This window comes from Tubulanus polymorphus, chromosome 5, assembly GCF_964204645.1.
Source record: "Tubulanus polymorphus chromosome 5, tnTubPoly1.2, whole genome shotgun sequence".
Lineage (NCBI taxonomy): Eukaryota > Metazoa > Nemertea > Palaeonemertea > Tubulaniformes > Tubulanidae > Tubulanus > Tubulanus polymorphus.
Window position 1 is genome coordinate 11,866,605 of NC_134029.1, and position 22,530 is coordinate 11,889,134.

Consider the following 22,530-nt stretch of genomic DNA (forward strand, 5'->3'; position numbering starts at 1 on the left):
CTTTCCGAAATACCAAATTGTATCTACTCAAATGGCAAGGGAGAACAGATCATATACCGCATAACCTAATATTCACCAATACTGTAACTAGGGGTGCAGGGACACCATGCCCATGTGGTGAAATACTTGACAATCTGAAAATCTTAATAAAGTCAACCTTGCATAAGTTGCCTTGCTATAAGCCGCACACTCATCAAAGTCGCACAAAATCTAACAAGAAACGAAATTCTCAATATGGACTTTCCTAAATTTACATGAGTGTATGTTTAATCAGCATCAAAATTGACCATTGGTACTCTAGATTAGAGATTATAAGCAGAACAAATGAAAAATAGTTAAAACTATTGAATTGAATTCAAATGATGGGAGAAGACTGACTTTTTACAGACAATTAGATAGAAAATAAGGACGGAAAATATCAAGAAAAAAATGTCCTTTTCAAATTATGAATGGAAAGGGATAACTATCTTCAGCATGAAGTTTTTGGCAGAATTACAGAGAATCTGTGCTCCATTCAATTCTTGTTTACTTTACATTTCTTTACATTAAGTAATTTGAAATATCTTATTTTGAGTATTTAGAGTTGAAATATTACTTTTGAGTTATGATATTTTGATTTAAGATGGTGTGATTTATTGCTTCGAGTATAATATTTTCCACAATTACATAAAACACTTTCATTAGGATTATATTTAGGCGTAACAATTTCATTATCTAAGTTACATTGAATTCCAACATCTTTATATGATTTTTCATTATCTAATTCACATTGAATACCAATATTTGATGAATTTTCATTATAGATAATTTGTTTATTATCAAAATTGAAATAATATAATTGTCTTTTTTCAATTCTTAAGTAAATCAAATCATTGTAATCTTTAGAAAGTATTAAATCATCATTTCTTTCATTGAAAGGAGTTTTAAGAATATTTATTATGTTTTCATCTAAAGTTCCTTTAAAATTTAAAACTGTATTGAATATTTTAGGATTTTTGATTCCATTATCAAAAGTATCAATTAGTTTAGTAATTAAATATGTTTCATTTGATAATATTTGATTAGTTACAGTAATATTTTCAATTTTATAATGTCTTGCGGACACTAAATTTGTTGCTGAAATATAATTTTTAATGTTAAACTGTGAAAATGATTTATTGGTTTCATTGATTTCGATTTTAAAGTTGGGTTCTTCTTCTTTCTTCATTTTTATAACAAAATTTTTATTAAAACTCATTCAAATATAAATATTCAATGTTTTAAATATGAATTATTTCACTCGTTAATTACTCGTTACTTTTTATATTAAAAATCAAGAATTTAACACATATAAATATTCACTGTTTTAAATATGAATTATTTCACTCGTTAATTACTCGTTACTTTTTATGTTTAAAAATCTAACTCATACAAATATAAATATTGAAATATGTTTAAAATATATCTATATATCTATTCTATAAGAGCTCGTACTCTCGTACTCTGATCTGAAAGCCTACTTTCCCTATTACTTATATATGTTATTCATTTATATTTTATCCATGTATATGAATATTTTTAGAGTAATAGGGGTAATGGGCTTTCATATCAAAGGTTGAATGGTTGAGAAATTTTCCAAATGTGAAATAACAATAATTTCTACTTGAATTAGGAGTGTACGCGACTAATTCAAGTAGAAAATATAGCTGCCAAGCAGCGATGACGGGTTTTCTGCAAAGCCATTCAGAAAGATGGGAATTATAGTAAATTGAAATATCGATACATAGAATAAAATACATTGACAGATTCGAACCTAATATGCTACCACTGTGTAAACGTCAAATATGATTCAGCTTTGAAACCGAACATACACGGACGTACAATCAACAAATATTAATTCATTTGGCCAGGCATTAATCTTGGCATTCAAACATCATGATACTGTATTATCACCATGCTTAAAAATGGATCTGTCCTATTAAGAACTCATTTGAAGCACCTGCTGAGTCGATAGATTGAGTGAATTTACAGATAAGAACGTATTATGATTTAGAATAGATTTAAGAAGTTAATGTTTTTATTGAAATATTTGAATAAAAACATATATTGTAGAGTAGATTCAATCAATAAATTATGAATTGATCTGGTCTGGGTTTCCGGCTGATGTTGATTTTGGCTTTTATGGATTACAAATTCTATAGTGATAAACAATTGATACCTGCAACATGTGTGTAAATCAAACCTATTCCACTAGTTGCGTGTGTTTCCTAACAAACGGGAGAGTCACTCTTGATCTGAGTTATTAGAAAAATAATGTTCATTTCGTTATAGAAATTCGTTGCCTTTTTGGAAATTCTGTAATAATATTTGTTCTGTCCTAATTTTTATTACTGTATGAACCAATGATATGCTTTGTAAATATGATGTAATAAAATAAATTTGAATTTGAATTAAATTTGAACATGAGAATCAAGCATAACTTGTGTTTTTTCAACTCGTCTTTTGTTCCAGAGTTTCAATTACAATCAAATCCAAATTGGCTAAAAAGTACATAGGACTAAATGAAATGAACCGTTAGTTACTGCAAACCTATTCCAGTGTTATGTCGATCGTGTTGAATCACTTTCCTTGAGTGGAAAGAATCAGATCTTCTATGGTGCAACATCGGTCGAAGAGAGATATCTTGGTGTTGACTGTCCTTGACCATCTAACTTCATGCGTTTGACATTGGAATCAGCATCATACCCATTTAAACTGCAAAATATTCATACAACATGAAAACCTACAGTACATGTATACAGTAATCAAACTTTCACCGATGTTGGATATTTGAATGAACGTTGGGCTTATTTCAGTATTCTAAAGCAGGAAATAATAAGCCCAATAAATAGGCCCTATTCCCATTGGAACAATTGTATAATGCGTACGCTGTACCGTACACTTATCAGTCAAGAATGGAGAAATCGGTATACCAAACCTACGAACAGCAAAATGTACAGGCCTACAATGATTTCTGGTATACAAGCCGTGACCACATTGACTATTAATGTCAGCAGGTCAGAGAAGGCCTGGCCAAATTTAATCACATGGCTCAAATCAATTAGCCTTTCTGCGTGTGAATACTTCACTGTATTGTGGGATCATTCATTTATTACGTACGCATTAAGGGAGGGGGGAGGGGTCAGGGTCAGGGCAATTACGTACTGTAATGCTTAATGTACATGAAAAAATGGCAGATTTTGCGTACAGAGGGGGAGGGGGTGAAATAATCAAATTTTATGCGTACATAATAAATGAATATTCCTGTTTTAAAAATAGGCCTATCGAGTGAATTAGTACATAGACTGAATTAGACTTTAGGCTAGTCCTGGCCAAATCCTATCCATGTTATAATTGCACCAGTTATAGCAACATCATTGTAGAAGGATGACCGCCGACGAGAGGGAAAAAGTTGTTTGTAGTACATAGGCATGGTAGGCTTGTCGTACTCACTTAATACCCGGTACTTAAAACGCTGTTGTTACCTGTACGTGACTGTACGGTGATTTCTACAGGTTAGCCGTATGTGAGTATGTTGACGCTCAGACTTGAAATATTGGGATTCGTAACCAAACGAAAAAAAAATCCAGTTGTAGTCCAGTGATTTACCCGTGCCACAGAACGTAACTGCAGGGTGGATGAAATTTGATTTACAAATAGCCTAGCCTCACCTAACCCAAACTCTATTCTTTCACGCATGCACGTTTGCAGATTATAGGAACTCACTTAGGGCCTTTTTAGGGAACTCACGTACGGTTAACCTGTGGATATCACCGTACAGTCACTGGCACGTACGGGTAACAACTTCGTACTTAAAAAATGGTATTGGCTACTAGAGGAACTCACGTAGGGTACGGCGTTAGTAGGGAACTCACGTACGGTTAACCTGTGGAGATCACCATACAGTCACGTACGAGTAACAACTACGTACTTACTGGTATTGGCTACTATATAATAGGCCTATAGACAAATAAATACCCGTACTGCGGCGCGGTAGGCTTTCTTAGCTTCCACACTTCACAACCGAACCAACTGACCAACCAGTATATTTATTCCCAGTACGCACCAACCGGTACAGGCCTAACTGTTTGTCAACTGTGTGTACCGTAGTAGGCTATCGATAATCACCTGATACTTTTCTGTCGTTTGTTTTCTCTCTGAGACGAACGTAATTCTCGCAGCCCTCCGCGACTCAACGACCTTGATTTAAACTTGATCAATTCAAAATCTGTTTATTGACGCTTTTGGTTACATGAACTGATCAGCAATATACTTAAATGAAATAACCGGAATAACAAGAAATCAAAAATATTAAAGTGGTAACAAACAAATGCCCGTAAACCTGTCAGACACGCGAACGCCGGATTCGTAAACTCTTGGACTCGGACCCGCTGAGCAATAAATTCATAAAATTGACTTCGAAATTGATTGTGGAGAAGAGAGGGAATAATTCGATAGCTCTTCCTCATAAAGAAGAGAGAAATTTCGGAAAGAAAACACAACATGGCTACTAATTGAACGGAGCCAAATTTCCGATGTTTACGGCTCGACAGTGCCTTTATAATGTGGATTTATCAAAATTCCCATGCAGTATCTGGAGATTGAAGTGAGCTGAAGGATATCATACGGATTGTATCGGCGACAGCGGTTAAGGTAAGGAAGCCTTTACACTTTTAACAAAAACTATGTGGAAAAGGGAAAAAAAATAATAATAATAATCACGCGAATTTCAATAGGGTTTTCTGTGAAGCAACAGAAAACCCTAATTATTGTTATTTTCATATTTGGAAAATTTCTCGACCGTTCGACCTTTGGTATGAAAGCCCATTACCCCTATTACTAACATATAGCAGCGAGTATATGTTTCAGGCACGTGTTCAGGCACGCATGGATATATGTAAAAGGGCATGCGTTCTTCCGAAACGATATGTAGTTCCAACAACAAAATAAATAAGCAACGGATTCAGATGAAATTCAATAGGGTTAGAGCTGTTATTACTGCATTGAATGTTTTTAAAGTTCCAAAGAGAAACTAAGCCTCATTGGGTAGTTATTTTGTACCAAAGGAAGCAAGTTTCAATGTGATAACAAAATGGACTTCGCTAAAGAGAAAGTCCATAAAAATTCTAGCTAAAAATTCTAACGATAGTTGACAGCCATTCTTTGATATACTTCGAGTACTTAATGTCACAACAAATGTCCGAAATTAATTTTCACTGAACCCATTAAATTCTGATATTTTTTTTGCAGCATTGTGGACATGATGAAGGCTATCTCCGTCTACGTCCAATAGGTGTGGGGCATAACTGGATCACACTCTTATTTCGAATCTAGTCTTAATCTCTCGCATGACACTGCAACTGTCAAGAAGAATTTAAATCTGATGATGTGATGATAAATGGCAATCGTTGATAACTGCTTTCTATACAGATTCAGAATCAACTGTTATCATGTTTTTGGATGCCTAATGTTTAACGACGACCTGCTTTACAATGTTGCTGTAACGAAACTAAAATAGTCAAAATTTTCTTGTTTGATGTACTCGTAGCTTCATCTACTTTCAGTGAGAAGAAGCAGTGACCCAATTCACCTTCTATCGATTCCACTAGTGTCTTAGCCGATCCAAAGCGCATTTTGTATGACACCGTCGAAGCACTCATCTTGAGATGCTATAAAGCATGTCTATCCAGACACAGATACTTTGCCAGATCTATGATTTTCTGAACGTTTGTAAAAGGGATATACGCCAAGAATTGTGGCTTCCTCAATGGCCACCCTATCAGTAACTGGGACTCTGGGCCGAGGTGGTAGGGGCAATTTAGGCGCTGAGATACTGGTCACGGCTGCACTATCGGACAATGATGTATCGCCAGCTGCTGGAAGCCGATAATTGGTCTTTCGATCGTTTAAAATCCTTCGGTGTTCTTTAGTACTCGCATGTTGTATGATACATTTCTTCCCTGCGCCCCCATAATCACAGAGTTTATCACACGACAGACAAAACGCTTTCCCAGGTTTTTTCATTATACGAACAAATTCGCCAAGCTTAGCCCCTTTGTGACTTACTTCAAGCCAGCTCCAGCACCACGCGTTTTTGACACCTTTGTCAATTTCTACAGCATACGACGATCCTTTATCTTTGATCTTGAAATCCATGTCGTAGTTGCTTCACTGCAGTCAGTAGAACTCAGATATAGACACCACTACCGCATGTATCGATTTTCCGTGGATTACATTACCACATGCTGTACTATTTATAACCGCAGTACTATATAGGCTATTTTGCAATATACCGGAGATCGACAAAACAATACTCCAAGACGCTCTTACGGTCTGATTGAGTTGTCGATGTCCATGGCAAGACAGACCCATACCCTACCCCCGCCCTCCCCATTTTCTCAATGAATTTACACAGATCTCAGACTAAGAACCCGACCAGAAAGTGAAAAAATGCAGAATGCAGTCATACCAATCACAGTGCTTGTAACAAACAGCATTAGGCTTCCGTTGGCATTCCCGTTAAATGCACCAATCAGTGAACATTTTACCAAGGATTGAAGTATTTCGCAAATCGATATATGACGTCATGTGCAAAAGCGTGCCCAGTAATGAAATCACCTGTCGTGAGGCCAGGGGCTGGTGGAAGCAGGGAGGAGTTTCAAGCATAAAATTGAAATATTCATGGGGATCATGGGCAGAGGAAAACACTAGACTAAATACTTAACATTGAATTATTACTAGGCCATCCCAAAATGATGGTCTGTTTGCCATAACCCGACCGACCCGACTTCAAATGTACTGAGTGAAAACTTTTTTTGGGATTCATAGAAATAAATTTTATCCTTGTCATTGTTTCCATATAAAAAAGGGGGATCATTTTTGTTTTTTTTTGCCCCAAAATTTTGCCAAATAATATTTCTACTTACCAACCGACTCCTCCTGAAAACTTGAGTCGGTGTTAGGGCAAACACAATTATTTTGGGATGGCCCTAGTAGTAATTTCACACAAGATTGGTATCAGAAATTCAGACCGTGCTTACCACTCAAATACTCAATCCATGTTTGTACGGTTTCAGCTGGTTCAGTTTCTTTAATATGTTTCAGAGCTTCATCGAGCAGAACGTCACCTGTCGGCACATCTGACTTGCAGACTATTTTACGATTCTGTAATCTAGTGCGCCGCATGCCCGTTTTTTCTAATTCTATTCGGCCTCGTATTGCTAACTCAATCAGAATACAACCGCGTAGTCCAGATGATATACAGTCATTCCAGAATGATGTATAACCCTAACAAAGATAAACACAACAAATGTAATTATATCCATGTAATGCAAAAATAGCTGGAAAGCAGTAATAAAGGGTTTCCCGTGATGCTGTGCCATGCATATTTCAAATCAAGGGAATGATAGAACTATATTTAAGAATCATTCAATATTCAATGCTGGTGATCTTATATATAACATATGACCTTGAAACTCACCACAATTATAAAACATGTCATGAGATACAATTCTGTAATTGATTGTGGTAGGGCCTAACAAAATGTGCCTAATGTCTATTTCAACTTGACTTGAGAGCGTTGCCCCGCTCAGTCAATTTTGGTGGTACATACCTAATAAAAGACTTATTAGGACCAGAAAGCACTGGCGGTTGACCAAAAACATTGTTTTAAAATCCATTCTCCACGGTATTGAAGGACATCTAAAAAGTATGCATTGAAAGGGGTTCATGAGAGAAAAGACTTCATGATTTACAAGTTTAACAATGTTTCCAGGCCTATCAGCTAAATTTGATATGTAGGCATGGAAACATATTGTTAAACTTTCAAATTATGGAGTCACTTATATCTTTTCAACACCGTTCAATGGAGACTTTTTGGTTATCATTCAAAACAGTGTAGAATGGATTAAAAATCGTGGTTTTAGGTCAAATGCCAGTGCTTTCTGGTCCTAATAACATGGATGAAAACAGTGGCGTGGAAAAATTTGAAAAAGTATTAGAGGCAAACTACTGCTGGCCAAGCCAGCAGTCCCGAGCACCGAAGCCCCTAAAGGGGGGTTTGGGGGAGCTCCCCCAAGAAAATTTAAAAATTTCAAGGAGTGCACCTGAGGCCCATTTTCTAATGACAAAATAAGACTGCTGTAACGCTGGTGATCCTTCGTTGTTTATGTCTTGAGTACGGATGGCTCCGACGATATCCAAATCACTAGAATATGTTCATGCCTAAATGAACTTGTCAATAAATAGAGTCCCAAGAGGAGCCCCTATCTATAATCTTCCAATCTATCACTCAAGTCAAGTGTATTGTGCCTGAATTAAAACAATGACTACTTTTATTGAGCACGCAGGCTATGCTTCGTTGGATAAAATTAAAGCACGCGACCGCAGATTCTAAATATAGATCTCCCTTGCAGCGCTATTGTATGTATATATTATTGATTTGCACAGTGGTTTCTAGACAACAGTGGTGTTTCGCATTAATGTTGTAAACTACTTACTTACTCTTAAAATCTATCAATTTTATTTCGATATTGAAATTGTTCCGTAGATTTAGGCCCCGAACATTAAATTATTGAAGATATTAAATAAATTCTTATAGTTAAACTTGGAAAAATGAAAACTAATGCCATATTTTAGTGGTGGGGGAAAGAAGATGAAACTTCAACTCTATGGTTCGATTAATTTCTGGTTATTAAAAATTTGGGCTTATAGGCCTTATTTGATTAGGAAAATTATGAGGAACTGATCGAATGAAATTTAATTTTCTACGAAAAAAAAAACTTGACCCATTCGTTGTCAACTGATATATACTAACTCATACCGGTACTATAGTTTAAGTTCCAGGTTCGCGCCTCATGCACAGCGAGTCGGATCGACCCAATTTTTCTTATGCTGATGGACCCTTGGGACATTCAAATATGTACGAAAGATCAAGGTAATTGATCGAAGCGTCTTCAAAATTTCCCTCAAAAAGTTCAAAAATGCGTAAAAAGTGCTGATTTTGAAGAACAACTAGGGGTCCAGGGACACCATGCCCACTTGGGAAGTGGTTTCAAATGCTCAACAATCTAACAATTTCAATATTCAACGCCTTCTGGTGACCATATACAAAAACCAATGACCTTGAAACTCAATACAATCATAAAACATGTCAGCAGCTACGATTTTGTAATTGATTGTGATAACAAAAAATGCCTCGTTACTAATTTAATATGGAAATACTAAGTTAATCTATTATTCAACGCCCCCTGGTGACCATATTCAAAACCCAATAACCTTGTAACTCACCATATTCATAGAACATGTCATGAACTACAACTTAGCAATTGATCATGGTAACAAAATATGCCTAGGTACCAATATAATAAGGAAATACCAGGTTATTCTACTATTCAACGCCCCCTGGTGACCATATAGAATAACTAATTTCCTTAAAACTCACCACAATCATAGATGAGCTACAACTTTGCAATTGATTGCGGTAACAAAATATGTATTGGTACAAATATAATATAGAAATACTAAGATATTGTATTATTCAACGCCCCCTGGTGGCCATATACAAAAAACCATGAACTTGAAACTCACCCCAATCATAGAACACGTTATATGCTACAACTTGCTAATTCATTGTTGTAACAAAATATGCTTAGGTAACAATATAATGTTGAAAAACTTTTTCCCACCTACGAATGAGTACTAATGACACCAAGATGGCCGCCAATTGCGTCATAATTGGCGGATCAAAAATACCTATCTCAGGTATAAAACATCCCTTTACAAAGAATACCCATCACAAATTGCAATGAGAAATGGCAAACCAGTAGGAAGCTACAGGACCTAGAATTCTGGCCAAAATTGACATTTTTGGGCACTAAAAAGGTCATAGGACGGCCATCTTGAGTCAGATGGACCCAATTTTTCTTATGCTGATGGGCCCTTGGTAGATTCAAATATATTCGAAAGATCAAGGTAATTGATCATATCGTCTTCAAAATTTCCCTCGTAAACTTCGAAAATGTGTAAAAAGTGCTGCCAGTCGGCCATCTTGATTCTGATAGGGCCAGTTTTTGGGCTGAAGATGTGTCTAGGGTAGATACATGTATAAACCAAATATCAAGACATTACCTTGAAGCATCTCCAAAACTTCCCAAAATAACTGGATTCCGTCTACGGACGGACGAACGGACGAAAAGTGAACGCAATAGCCCGCTGGGACTAAAGTCCCAAGTGGGCTAAAAATGGCTGCGAGTCGGCCATCTTGATTCTGACAGGGCCAATTTTTGGCCTGAAGATGTGTCTAGGGTAGATACATGTGTAACCCAACTATCAAGATATTACATTGAAGCATTTTCAAATCTTCCCAATTAGCTGGATTCCATCTACAGCCGGACGGACGAAAAGTGAACGCAATAGCCCGCTGGGACAGAAGTCCCAAGTGGGCTAAAAAAGATTTCAGAGATCGTAGCACCAGTTTTATGAGACGCTTTTACGGTCTGTTCTTTAAGTATCCTACGATCTAACTATCAACTTTTCCCCAAGACCCTAACCCCCCTATCATTTCAACGGATCTACATCAATCTCAAGAATGATAACAATGAATCCCCAACCGCGGAAGATTTTCATCCATGCAATAAGACTTTTATCAGGTATGTACCACAAAGACTTACCGAGCTAATGTCCATATTTGATTTACGTTTGATATCGATTTTTTGGGATATTTCTCTTTATCTTTTGAACCCAGACCTCAATTTTGTCTGAATAGGACCAGTCATACTCAGCAGTCCAGATAAACCATTGTTTTTATATTCATTTTACACTGCGTCAACTACACTTTGAAATGCATATGTTATATGGTCAGTTTGTTGCTAGGTTTCAATGCTTATCAACAAAAGCATGTGTAGGATGGTTTTGGTGGGTTCAACAGCAGATTGATAGCGCATAGGTCTACTTCTTAAATAATTATTCAAAACTCAAGCTTTACCACAGATGACATGTAACCCTACTTTTACAACCCAAATCTCAAAGACCACGAGAGAACAGTCCATGGTTGACGAATTCTTAGTCACTGACAGTTATAGCCATTTGTATGGGTCATCGACTCCATTGACTGGTTTTCTTTTTTCGTAATAGTTTCATGGTAAGGCCATGGTAGGGAGTTTCCACCCTTTGCTTTTTATATATATAGTACGAGAGATACTGGATGATCTAAGCTACAGTTCACCCCCAAACTTCAAATACGAGCCTCTGTGGCGACAGACAGCAGATGTTGTTTTGGGTAACGACGGCTATTTTCTATTGATGTCGATCTTTTTGGGATATTTCGCATAATTTTCGGTGTACATCCGAATCTTTATTTTCTTATATAAAAGCCAAGTAAACAAGTAAATTAAACTAATTTTTGATTGGTCTCTCAGCAACAAGAAACGTCTCTGTACCCTTTGATATAATGCACCAGTCAATGAAAGTCTCCACCCTACGGGGGCCAGGAAATGAAAATTAGCGCTGGATCGCATCTGTCCCAGCGCTATGGATCGCTAATTTTCGTTTCCCAGCCCCCGTAGGACGGGAACTTTCATTGACTACTGTCTGTCACACATGCTCTTCGTGCGACGTTTTGGTCCGTAATTTCGTTAATAATCGGTTGATCTGTAAATATTATGCATCAATTTGTTCGGTAAGGAATTTGCATTCAGAAATAAATCATGAACTGGCATAAATTTGTTTGTGTTTTCTTCTATCAGCGATAGTTTACCTAGCATACGCTCGCGTAATGCCGAAAAACGGCTTTTATGGCCCGTCACGTGGCGCCACCTACTGTATTTTGATATGCTAATGAGCAGGTGATGACGTCACTGTAATGTTACGAGCGTCCGCGGAGCGGATTTTTCAGCATTACGCGAGCGTATGCTGAGTAAACTATCGCTCATAAATGAAAACAAAAACAACTTTAGTGAAAATTGTGGTTTATTTCTGAATGCAAATTCCTCACTGAACAAATTGATGCGTAATAAAGGTAGATAAACCAATTATAAACGAAATTACAGACGAAAAAGGTCGCACGGAGAGTAGGTGTGACAGACAGTAGTGCATAACTGACGCGTCCCCCGCCTCATTACGCATGCATGCAACTACATCATAAACGTCGTGATGGCGGTCGTTCTCGCCGATTTAAAGCTCAATTTTCGGGAATCAATCCTTCCAATCAATGCAAAATAAATATTCAAACAATAATTTATCTGAACTGCACAACTCTACTGATTCGATTAAGACCTATTTGAGGTATGTACACCGAAAATTAAACGAAATATCCCAAAAAGATCGACGTCGATAGAAAATAAATAGACTTTTAGATTTCTGGTGGTTTTAAGTCACAGTAATTTGGGAAGTATTGAGAAAATTTTATTTGTGTCTTACATCAGACACTAAAGGTTCTTGGTGAAGAAGCAGGGTGTGGAAGAAGTCACGATGAACGCAGTTGTGGTATCGTCTATGACACAGGGGTTTGGCGATGGGCTTGGATTTTATTTCCGGGTTGTTGATAATCTCGCGAGAATGGTGCTAAATATGAACTGCGAATAAATTCAAAATATCACGGAAATACCTTGTGTTTATATTGTTTATTTATCCGCTATTAAGTTCTGATAAACAATTGGCCGTTAAGAATCATTATCAGACGGTCGCCACGCTACCATATAAACAAGGGATGAAATGCAGTTCAAGTCGTGCCAGCCAGAAAGTTGGGACAGTCACGTGACTTAACGCTTCTTATTTGACTGAATGCAAACCCGAAGCATCTAAGACGGAAACTATGATACGAAAATATTTGAGAATAACTTACATTCAAATGCATTTTTTGACTATGAATTGTATATTTCATCATAATTTATTCTGTATAAGTTATTTATTTCATATGAATCATAATCTGACAATTGATATCGGACTGTGAATATGTTAACTTTTCGTGTTGAAGTTTTAAATGCGATGACGTCATCAGAATGTCACGTGACTGTCCCAACTTTCTGGCTGAAAATTTAAGTACAGCGGAGGCCTGGCGTTTCATCCCTTGTTCTTTTATATAGTAGCGTGGCGACCGTCTGATAATGATTCTTAACGACCAATTGTTTATCGAAACTTTATAGCGGATAAATAAACAATATAAACACAAGGTATTTCCGTGATATTTTGAATTTATTCGCAGTTCATATTTAGCGCCATTCTCGCGAGATTATCAACAACCCGGAAATAAAATCCAAGCCCATCGCCAAACCCCTGTGGTCTATGACTTTGTGATGCCGAAGCCTTCTCTAGTCGTTCGAAACCATACATACCTCCCGATCTTTAAGGCCTAGCAGTAACACTTCTTCCATCAAAGTGAATCTGGTTTCTTTCGAGTCCAGGTCGTAATCGCTATCCGCAGATATGTCATCTTTCGTTGGATCGCCGTCATTTTCAGCACCGAGGTGAGCTGCGGTGTCAGTAGTTTTCTGAGACACGTGTCGTCTCTGCACCAAACCGTCAGAACGGTTCATCTGTAAAACCTGCTTCTCTATCTCACCAATCGTTTAGACTCAGCCGAAAACTGCTTCCACCAATATGTATACTGTCTCTAATTTCTACTGAAATAACCGTCGTAATTTCTGACAGTGTTTATCTCTAGCACAGCTGCAATGGCTGACAAGTTGTGACGTCATCGCGGAATCTTTGGACTGGTGCCCGTCTCTATGTAAAGCTCGCTTACCAGGTATAACTCATAGATGGCAATAGTGGTCGGAACAAAAAAAAAAGATTTATATCGGCTCGGAACCGCGCGGATATTCATTTGGCCGTCCTATATAATCCGGTGGCCGCCACCTTGGTCCAGATTTAGGACTGACCACAACCCCTATGAGTCCTAATAGTCATCTTCAGGAATAATGAGATACAACAAAAATTATGAGATCTATATATACAATCCATAAACAAAGAGACTAATTCAAGCAATCAGAGATGATACAAACTATGGAAAATAAAAGTAGAAACAGTTACACGCTAAAATAGATTATAGGGAAGCAAACCAAGGTAATACCAAAGGGTCTACGTTAATTTTCCTTAGTTTGTGCGATCGTTTACGCCCTGGAGGATGTTCTTCCCTGGTTCATTCGGCTGCGCCCATATCACGCTGCAACGCCAAGTAATGTATATGGGTGTGGGGGAGGGGTCCTAGAAAATTGTGAGAAATTAGTCCATTTTCATTCATTAAACACCCAAGAGGCAGAGAAAAATCCAGGCGTAGGGCCTATATTTTTGGATGGTTCCTTAACTATCAAACGATTAATTTGGGAAAAAAACAACGTTCACCCGAATCCCGGTCTACAAGTAGGCATTTTTGCAAGAAAAAAGGAAAAACTATTTCTTATCCTAGCAACATGTAATTCTACGTATAAAATGTGATGCTTACTTTACCACGACACTTTCACATTTTTCAGTGACCTGGCTTTTTCAGTAAAACCAATTTTTGAACTTGCAATTGTACGTTGCGAAAGTTTCACTGCGCTAGCTCACGTTCATGTCTAAACTTTGTCCAAAATTTGGCGTCTACCAAGCCTGATCATTTTTTTCAAATCTAACATCAAATTTCCAGTTTTCAATTTCATTGAACTAATGGCATTGTTGGCGCTATTCTACGTATATACCGTGGTCTGACTTCTGGTCAATTTCATTTTAGGATACATTCATTTTCAGAAGGATGGTGAAATTGTGAGCATACTTTCATTCCTTATTTCAACCAAAAGTGCTCAGAATGCATCTAAACGAATCTAATTACAGAAAAATTTTTAAAAATGAAGCCAGCACTAGATGCATTTCAGAGGCATCTTGATGCCCTAACCCGCTTGAGTTTGAGATTACGCGCAAAAGGGGTCTGCGCAGCAGTGGGAGTGCAATGCGCAGTGGGAGACCCCTTTTGCGCGTAATCTCAAACTCAAGCGGGTACAGATCAGTCCTTAGGAAAGATATTCAAAAAATTTTAAAGCAGGCCTAAACTGCAAATAACCCCCTTTAACCTCTGTGAAAATTGGAAATATAGCTTCAAGATATACTTAGATATTTCAAAATTAATAAATATCGCGATTTCTTTTACGCGCGGTTAAGATATGCGGTCCTTGGTTTCATATCGTCACTGTTCTCAATTGTTGCGTTCAAAAAATCCAAGAATCACCAACAAATATCTGCATTTCATTTCCTTCAAAATGGTGTATAAATTGTTCACCGAGCAAGGGACTGCAGAACTATATGATATTCAATCTAAACTTATGTTTTGAAAATGAGCGCAAATTATCGCTACAATGGGGACCTCGAGGGACCGCCACAAAATAGCGCCTAGAAACTGGAAACTTCTTTATTGTTGCGACTTTCTTCCGACTTGACAGATTTTCGTCAAATCTGCGAAATGGTGTTCTTAGAACTAAAAAGTAAAATATTTTCTTCCAAACCCAGTCAATATTTTTTGGTTTTTCTGTAGTATATGGCTTATATTTTCGCCGGTTGATGACAATTATTTGATTGGTATAGTCCTATTTCCTAGTATCGTCGGAATACGGAGAAACTGGTGATTTTTACCATAACAAATTGACAATCAATGGAGAAAAAAGCTAATTTTTGGATTGGAAAAAGTAAATTTATAGCTACCCATACCATTGGGTCTGTTAAAAAATTACGAAACGCGTTAGGGGTTAGGGGGTCTAACACATTTACAGCTTGTTACAGGGGGAGGGGGTGTCAGGACATCTGTTACATAACAAAACACATGGACATCTCAGAAGGATGAAATTCTTCATAATACTCTTTGAACTATAGAATATGCTTTTCTTAAACTTTCTGACAATAACTTATTTACAAAAACACTGAAGAGTCTCTGTGACCAATGAGGGCAACATGAACTTTAAACATTTGTTTAAACGATCCTCATCTTCCCATTGAGGTAATCCCTAGGCGCGGGCCTACCCAATGTCCTAATAGACTAAATAATTGGGCCTTTGGGGGGGGGGGGGGGTATTTCATTTTGTTACGGGTTTGTTACAAGTGCTGTTCAAGGAGGGAGGGGTTGTCTAAATTTCCCCAAAAATGTGTTACGGTACGTAATTTTTGAACATGATCCCATTGGTTCGCAATAAATTTCTTAAATAATATGATGGTAACAACAAAATTTTGATTTTACTAATGATATTATAATAATAACCGTTAGAACGTTACGGCTTCAGAAATGCATATTAATTGTTGCCAGCGATAATTACCAGGACTCGCGCGTGCGTAGATCATACGGCTGTCTTCGAAGGGTCGTAGTGGTTCACGTCCAGGCCCGTTCCAGAACGCTTTTTCGATTTTCGTGATGTGGAACTTTTTCTCATAGAAACGGAACTTTTTGTAAAATGGTCGGGTCCCGGGAGTAACTGCCGCAGAAGATTTTATTAGCATCCACTGGAAGATGGCAATGACCTGAACAAAAACATCCGCGGTGTGGAACGCGGAATAGAACGTGCGCGCGAGGGAAGTTTGACCTATTTTTGCCGCAAGTTTTACTTCTATGGTTTTAATACTCTTGACGACGCAGTGTTGACGCGCGCCGGCTCTGCCTGTGGTGTGTGTATGTGTGGGTCATATGACGTAGAATACCTCGACCAATAGAGCGTTGAGCATAGAGTAAGTGTAGTACGAGATGAATAGTGTGGGTTAGTATCGTAAGAGATTTCCGCGCGTAGTAGTGCAGAGACTATATAGCGACTTGGAGAGAGCGGATATCTCGAGAAGAAGCTTAAATATTTCGGATATAAATTAAACATGGATAGACGAAGATGTTGTCGGGTTTACTTCAGAACATGATTTGGTGTCGTATGTAAGTAAGTGTGAAGAATTAAGATTGTTAAAACTTAAGTTAACAACGGCACGGAAGGACATAGGCCTCTAGTCTATACTACAGTAAACATTGACAACTGGGGGAAATTGTTGTTATCCTAAACTAGGGTACAAAAGTACGGTTTAGTGTAGGTACCGCGCGCACTCGTCTGAGGTGTCGGGTTGCGTCGACCAAAATGAAGTTAGAACTTTGCGCGTTTTTATTTACTTGCTAGTACGATGATATGCCTACATATAGGCCTAGACTGGAGCAGAGTGGTCCGGTCTACCGTTAGGCCCTAACTAAATCTTAGTAAGTCCATGTATTTTTGTCTGGGATCGATTTTTTGGGAGATTTCGTTTAATCTTCGAAACACACCCCAAATTGCTTTTAATACATTCAATGTTCAAAACTATGCACTCAATAAACCTTCGTTTTTATGTCCATTTTGCAATGTTTTAAAGGATTGCCAAAAAGTCTTCATTTTCTCATTAGGGAAAAGGTCAGCCATTTTTTAAATTTTAACACATGTTTCCTTTTCACCAAGAACCTCTGATGTACCACAGACATTAAGACAGGAACGACATTTTCTCAATACTTTTAAATCACTGTGACTTTAAACCACCAGAAATCCAGTTTCACTTAGGCCTAACCGATAGTGAAAAATTACAAACCTCACACATTCAGGTTTTTTATCAGGCCAATATTCATTCAGAGGTTCCTACATCATAGTCCGTACTTGATGGGATATACAAAACAGAAATAGTAAAAATGACACAATTTTTTAACTTTGAAACTAGACATTGTAGCACTGTAGTTCGTTAGCAAAAAGACACCTTGAGCGATGTGTGTCTCATCGCTAAACTGGGCATCGTTTTTGCAGCTTAAATGTAATCATACTAAAATCAGATTTTTCATCAAAATGATATAGCCTAATGAACAAATATAAGACATTATAAGTTTAGTGTTGATAGTTTATTTATTAAAATCGGTATGAGATATCGCAGTTTGAACACAGAAAAAAATGCTAACCGAGCTCTGGTCGGCTAAAGTCACGCAGATTTGAGTGTACGTGTCTGGGTTGCTGGTTACACTGGACGATCTCTGGAGGCAATCACTGCCAGGGCTCGGTGAAATGTTTCGATGCCTACAAACAATGATTTTATAAGATTTGAAGATAATTTCTTATGGTAGGCATGGAAACATATTGCTAGAATTGATATAGAAAATTGAGTCTTTTTTTGTGATTCAAATGAGTTAGAGGACTTTTTGCCTATTGGGCCTAGGCCCTAGGCCTAATACAAATTTAAGGCAGCATGTGTTAGGTACTAAAAATTGATCCCCGACAAAAAGTTGGAATTTAGATGTATATTTTCAGATACGTAGGTTTAACCCTTGCCCTTGGGCTACTCAGAGCCTAAGGCCGACCATTTTGACAGTCTGCCCTAGTATTTCCCTATTAGGTTTGGACCCTTTTTTAGCCCACGCCGCGGGCATAGTTTTAGTCCATTGATGATTATGAAGGGCTGGCAAATGAACAAATTAGGCTAGGCAAGTCTCTCAGAATTGAAATCACATTAGGTTTAGATTTGCCTCTGGGTTTCCAGCCAAATCCAGGCCTTAGGTAGGTACTCGGACTTGGGGGTTCCAGCCTACCGCTGCTACTGCTTGAGCGGTACTCACGTTTGTAAAAGTGCCCTTCCCTTTTTCAAGTTTGGGTAGGCCTACAAGTAATTAAAATGGTCAACTCGAATAATCAAAAATGATAAACTTCTTATTTCCTTTATGAATAATATTTCGTCAAAATTTTGTTGATGGATACTAGATGATGGCCCAAACAGATTGCACCTAGGAGCCCTAGAAATTAAGAATTTTCTATAAATGTACGATAGGCCTACAGGCTAGATGTCCATCCACAGCTGAGCAGCACCCAGAAGCCTAGGCTAGATCCAACCTTGGTGCTGTATGTTGTACCGGTATTACAGGATTGTTTTGGCAATGTAGTTAAGATGGTGAATTTTCCAAAAATTGTCTGCCTACCTGCTGAAATGGAGATATCCTTGAATTGATGTTTTATTTGGGTAATGTTAATCAGTGAGCTGTTAGCCATAAAATGATATTCCTGTCAGACCTGATATGCTTAACTGTTGACTATCCCTGCGGCAAAGACTTGTCGTTTATTACTACAGTTCATGCAAGCTCTCTCGCAGTCAATCTCTGATTCCTGTCTTCTTATGATATTGAATCATCTAGGCAAGAATTTCCAGGCGATTGAATCAAAATCTTCACGAAGCTGTATTTGTTTGAAGGGAGGCAATGTCCCATTTCCTTCATAAAAGAGCCGAAATTTAATGCAATAAACTCTGCCACTTCTGTAAATATATGACTCTCCTCTTTCCAATTTGCACTCGCTGACTCAACTTCTCAATCGCTTTCTATGTGTACATTAGGGCTACTTGTAATAATCTTTGATTGAGTTACTTTTTGAGTGAATGATCATCTGAACGTCGAAGTAGGGTATTGAAAAATATTAATTAGGTATCAAATATCTTGACATTTCTAGAGTAGCTGTTTGCATTGATATAGCCTATGACACTTTATGTTTAGTTTATTCTAAATGAAGAAATTTTGAGTACTGTACCTGTAGGCCTATGGAAATGAGGCTATATTTCTGCTATTGAGTAAGAAATAGGTCTGGCTTCAAGCCATAGGCTAGCCGATCAATAAGAGCCTTGATATTTTTTGACAATTTTAAGGCAGTTTGAAATTGATGGTTAGTATACAATGTCAGTAGGCCATTATAGTTGAATTTTTCTGTAGGCTATTTCATGATTTGCTGATAGGGCTTATTATAAGTTTTTACAAGCTATACCACTTGTACAAATGGACATTTTTTACATTTGGTGAACTGATCCATAAGAGTATCCAATCGATTTGATGACATGCCTCTAGTGATTCAAGCATGAAAATCATTGCTGTATGTTTTAGCAAACGCCAGCATCGAATCCCTTGTCGAATTTATGTTGCTTTGTCAGGTGTGTTGATGACATTGCACGCAGAGATAATCGAATCATTCCTAACTCAAGACACTGGTTTCATGTACGGCGCCGATTTCATATCAAGTCGTATCAGTTGACCATTCTTGACCCAGCATCATTGTCTTGCATGACAGTGTAAAAAAAGTGAATCATTGATAGGTGGATTGCCTGGTAAAGTGGTGATCAGCTTTTTTGAATTCAATAGAAGCTGTCGATTATGTCGGTTCAGTGGTTTCTGTCTTGTCACTTGCAGCTTGTAACTGGATAAAAAGCTGATCATCATCTTTTGTATGAGTGTCCTGTATTGCTTATTGAAAACAATTGATACGCCACGAGAGGTTCCCCGAAACTGTCATTGATAGGCTAGGGCTCATTGATTTTGACCTAATGCGTATCGCATTCAGATAAATGGTATGAATTTTTGGTTCATTCAAATATCGTTTGCCGATATGGGTGATAGATGAGTTTGGGTCGAATGACAAAATGCGGAGATGCTTTCATCGAATATTTTGACTGATGAGTCGCAGTAAATTATAGTGATAACAATTTAGGCCATGTTGCTCTGAAATCTAAGCATCTTCGCTTTTAGTGGATTCTTCGATTTCCATGAGAAATGTGCATGAGGCGAATAAATATCCGATATTCACCCCTGAACCAGTTCACTTCTTCAAATCACAAAATTTTTCAACAAAGTTTGTTTGGCACTGTGCACCATAGTAACTGTGCGTGTCACTGTTTTTTTGTGTTGCCAAAGTAGACTGTTTTGTATGCTATTGAAAGCCATTGAAAGTTGATCGGCAGTAATTTTGATATAGCCTATTATTATGCCTTGAATGGACTCTATACTTTTCAATTGGGTTGAATAGTAAACTAGATGTATTCAACCCATTTAATTTTATTATCTACGTTGGATTTGTGCCAATGTAGTGACATTTCATAGTACTCCAACTTAAGCTGCGCAACTTGTCTTCTCTTGTCTTGTCTTCAATTTCTCTTTTCAAATAGCTCAACAGTACAATAGTGAAATGCTTAGTTGTAGTATTAGCCTTGTTTATCTGGGCCTACAAGTTAAATTAAATCTGGATTGTTGAAAATTGAACAATGTATTTTGTGCCTTTTTGGTGTGTAGTTGGAATTCTAGAAATAATTCCCTAGCCCTAGCCCTAGCCCTGAACACTTAACAGATGGTGTTTTTTTAATGTTTGCCTGTAGGCCTATTGGACATTGGATGATCTGGGTCAATCACTGCGTTTACCATTGTGTTGAATTTTGAGTTTGAAGGCGGAAGTATTATGGCCGGATAACTCCACACCTGTAGGTGTAATCTGAAAATTGAATGACATGTTTTTCAAAAAATTCTGCTAAATCTTTAGACATCATTAGGCCTAGATGGTATAAGTGTCGTGATTGGAGAGTGGATTTTTTTATTTATTAATAGAATCCGGTTCAGTAAATCTGCAGGAGAAAACAGTAAAAGAAGAGGATAATCAATTTTGATAAAAAAACACATCGCTAAGCCAACATAGTCGCCATCACCTGCCAGCATTCAATATTGTAGTTTGACAAAATCATTAAAGCCTACTTTACATTTCCTCATTCATCATAGTTTAGTCACGGAAGCTTACATTTTGCACGCCATTTAGATGCAAAAATTAGGATACATTGGCTCGCGTGTTGCGACTATTCTGGTTTTATACTTTGTCTTTCATTTAAGTCAATTTGAATAAACGACTGAAATGAAAATTACTCCCAGCGATCAATCTCAGTAATGAATTGTCATTCGTCATGCGAGGTGATACTGCTTTTGCTGGTGAATGAGCTGTGGCAAGCCCATTTAATCTGGATCATTTGGGACAATGAAATTCTTCCGGTGTTTAAGTTCAAACTTAACTTAAACTGAGAAATCTTTATTAAACATTTTCTTATACATGTATAGGTGGACCATATATGATATCTGGAATAGATCAAAATCTTGATTTAACTGATCCAGAGTAAGTGGGCTTGACTGTTTTCATTTCTAGTGCATATAGGGCCTATGGCAAGCTTAACATAAGAGCTATATCTAATTTGAATGTAATGCTAATTTTGATCATTAATTCTTACAGTATCAAAATAACTTCCATGGGCATGCAGTCAAGTGGATTATTGATACTAAAGTAGTATTGTAAATTTTCTCATTACTTTCAATTGCAATAGCAGTTTAAGATCAAAATATTCCGACAAATCTAAACCTGCTAAGCATTGGGTCCCTCCCCAGGTTATTCTTATAGAACTCCCTATATGATCAGTCACAGTTTTTCAAGCTTCTTAGCAGATTCTAGAATTCATTCGGATATAAGATAAACGATTAGGTAAAGAATCACAACATATCGCCTGTTTGACATGAACAGTTGACTAGTTTATGGTTGACCAAGAATTTGTCGGTCTCAATTGGTCATCAGGAAGTATCAGTGTTCAGGAAGGGATCATCAGCTGAGCATCACATATTCTTGTCTGGCATCAGGGATATATCTTATGGCTAAAGCAGCACATGTGGCTTTTCCTCTCGTGATTAACCAGCTCTGCTAAATTGGGCCATATTACGGCTTTATTCACATGTGT

General features: G+C 37.4%; 2 protein-coding genes across 6 annotated transcripts in view; one reads left to right on the forward strand and one right to left on the reverse strand.

The window, feature by feature from the left end:
• The window catches only part of LOC141906486 (Golgi phosphoprotein 3 homolog sauron-like), a 99,389-nt gene extending 85,688 nt beyond the window's left edge, over positions 1–13,701 (reverse strand). For both annotated transcript variants that reach the window (XR_012619347.1, XM_074795803.1), the window contains exons 1-2: positions 13,350–13,701; positions 7,059–7,305 (exon numbers count right to left, since the gene is read on the reverse strand). Coding sequence is in view for 1 of the 2 variants with exons in the window: in XM_074795803.1 (XP_074651904.1) it covers positions 7,059–7,305; positions 13,350–13,550 (448 nt within the window). In the remaining variant the exon portion in view is untranslated. The remainder of the gene's footprint in view (positions 1–7,058; positions 7,306–13,349) is intronic.
• Positions 13,702–16,697: 2,996 nt separating this feature from the next.
• LOC141905555 (semaphorin-1A-like) overlaps positions 16,698–22,530 on the forward strand; it is a 72,081-nt gene continuing 66,248 nt past the window's right edge. For 2 of the 4 annotated variants that reach the window (XM_074794460.1, XM_074794463.1), the window contains exon 1: positions 16,698–16,891. The gene's annotated coding sequence lies outside the window, so the exon portion shown is untranslated. Of the gene's footprint in view, positions 16,896–17,170; positions 17,204–22,530 lie in introns of those variants that run through there. The other 2 variants (XM_074794461.1, XM_074794462.1) reach the window with 2 other exon arrangements.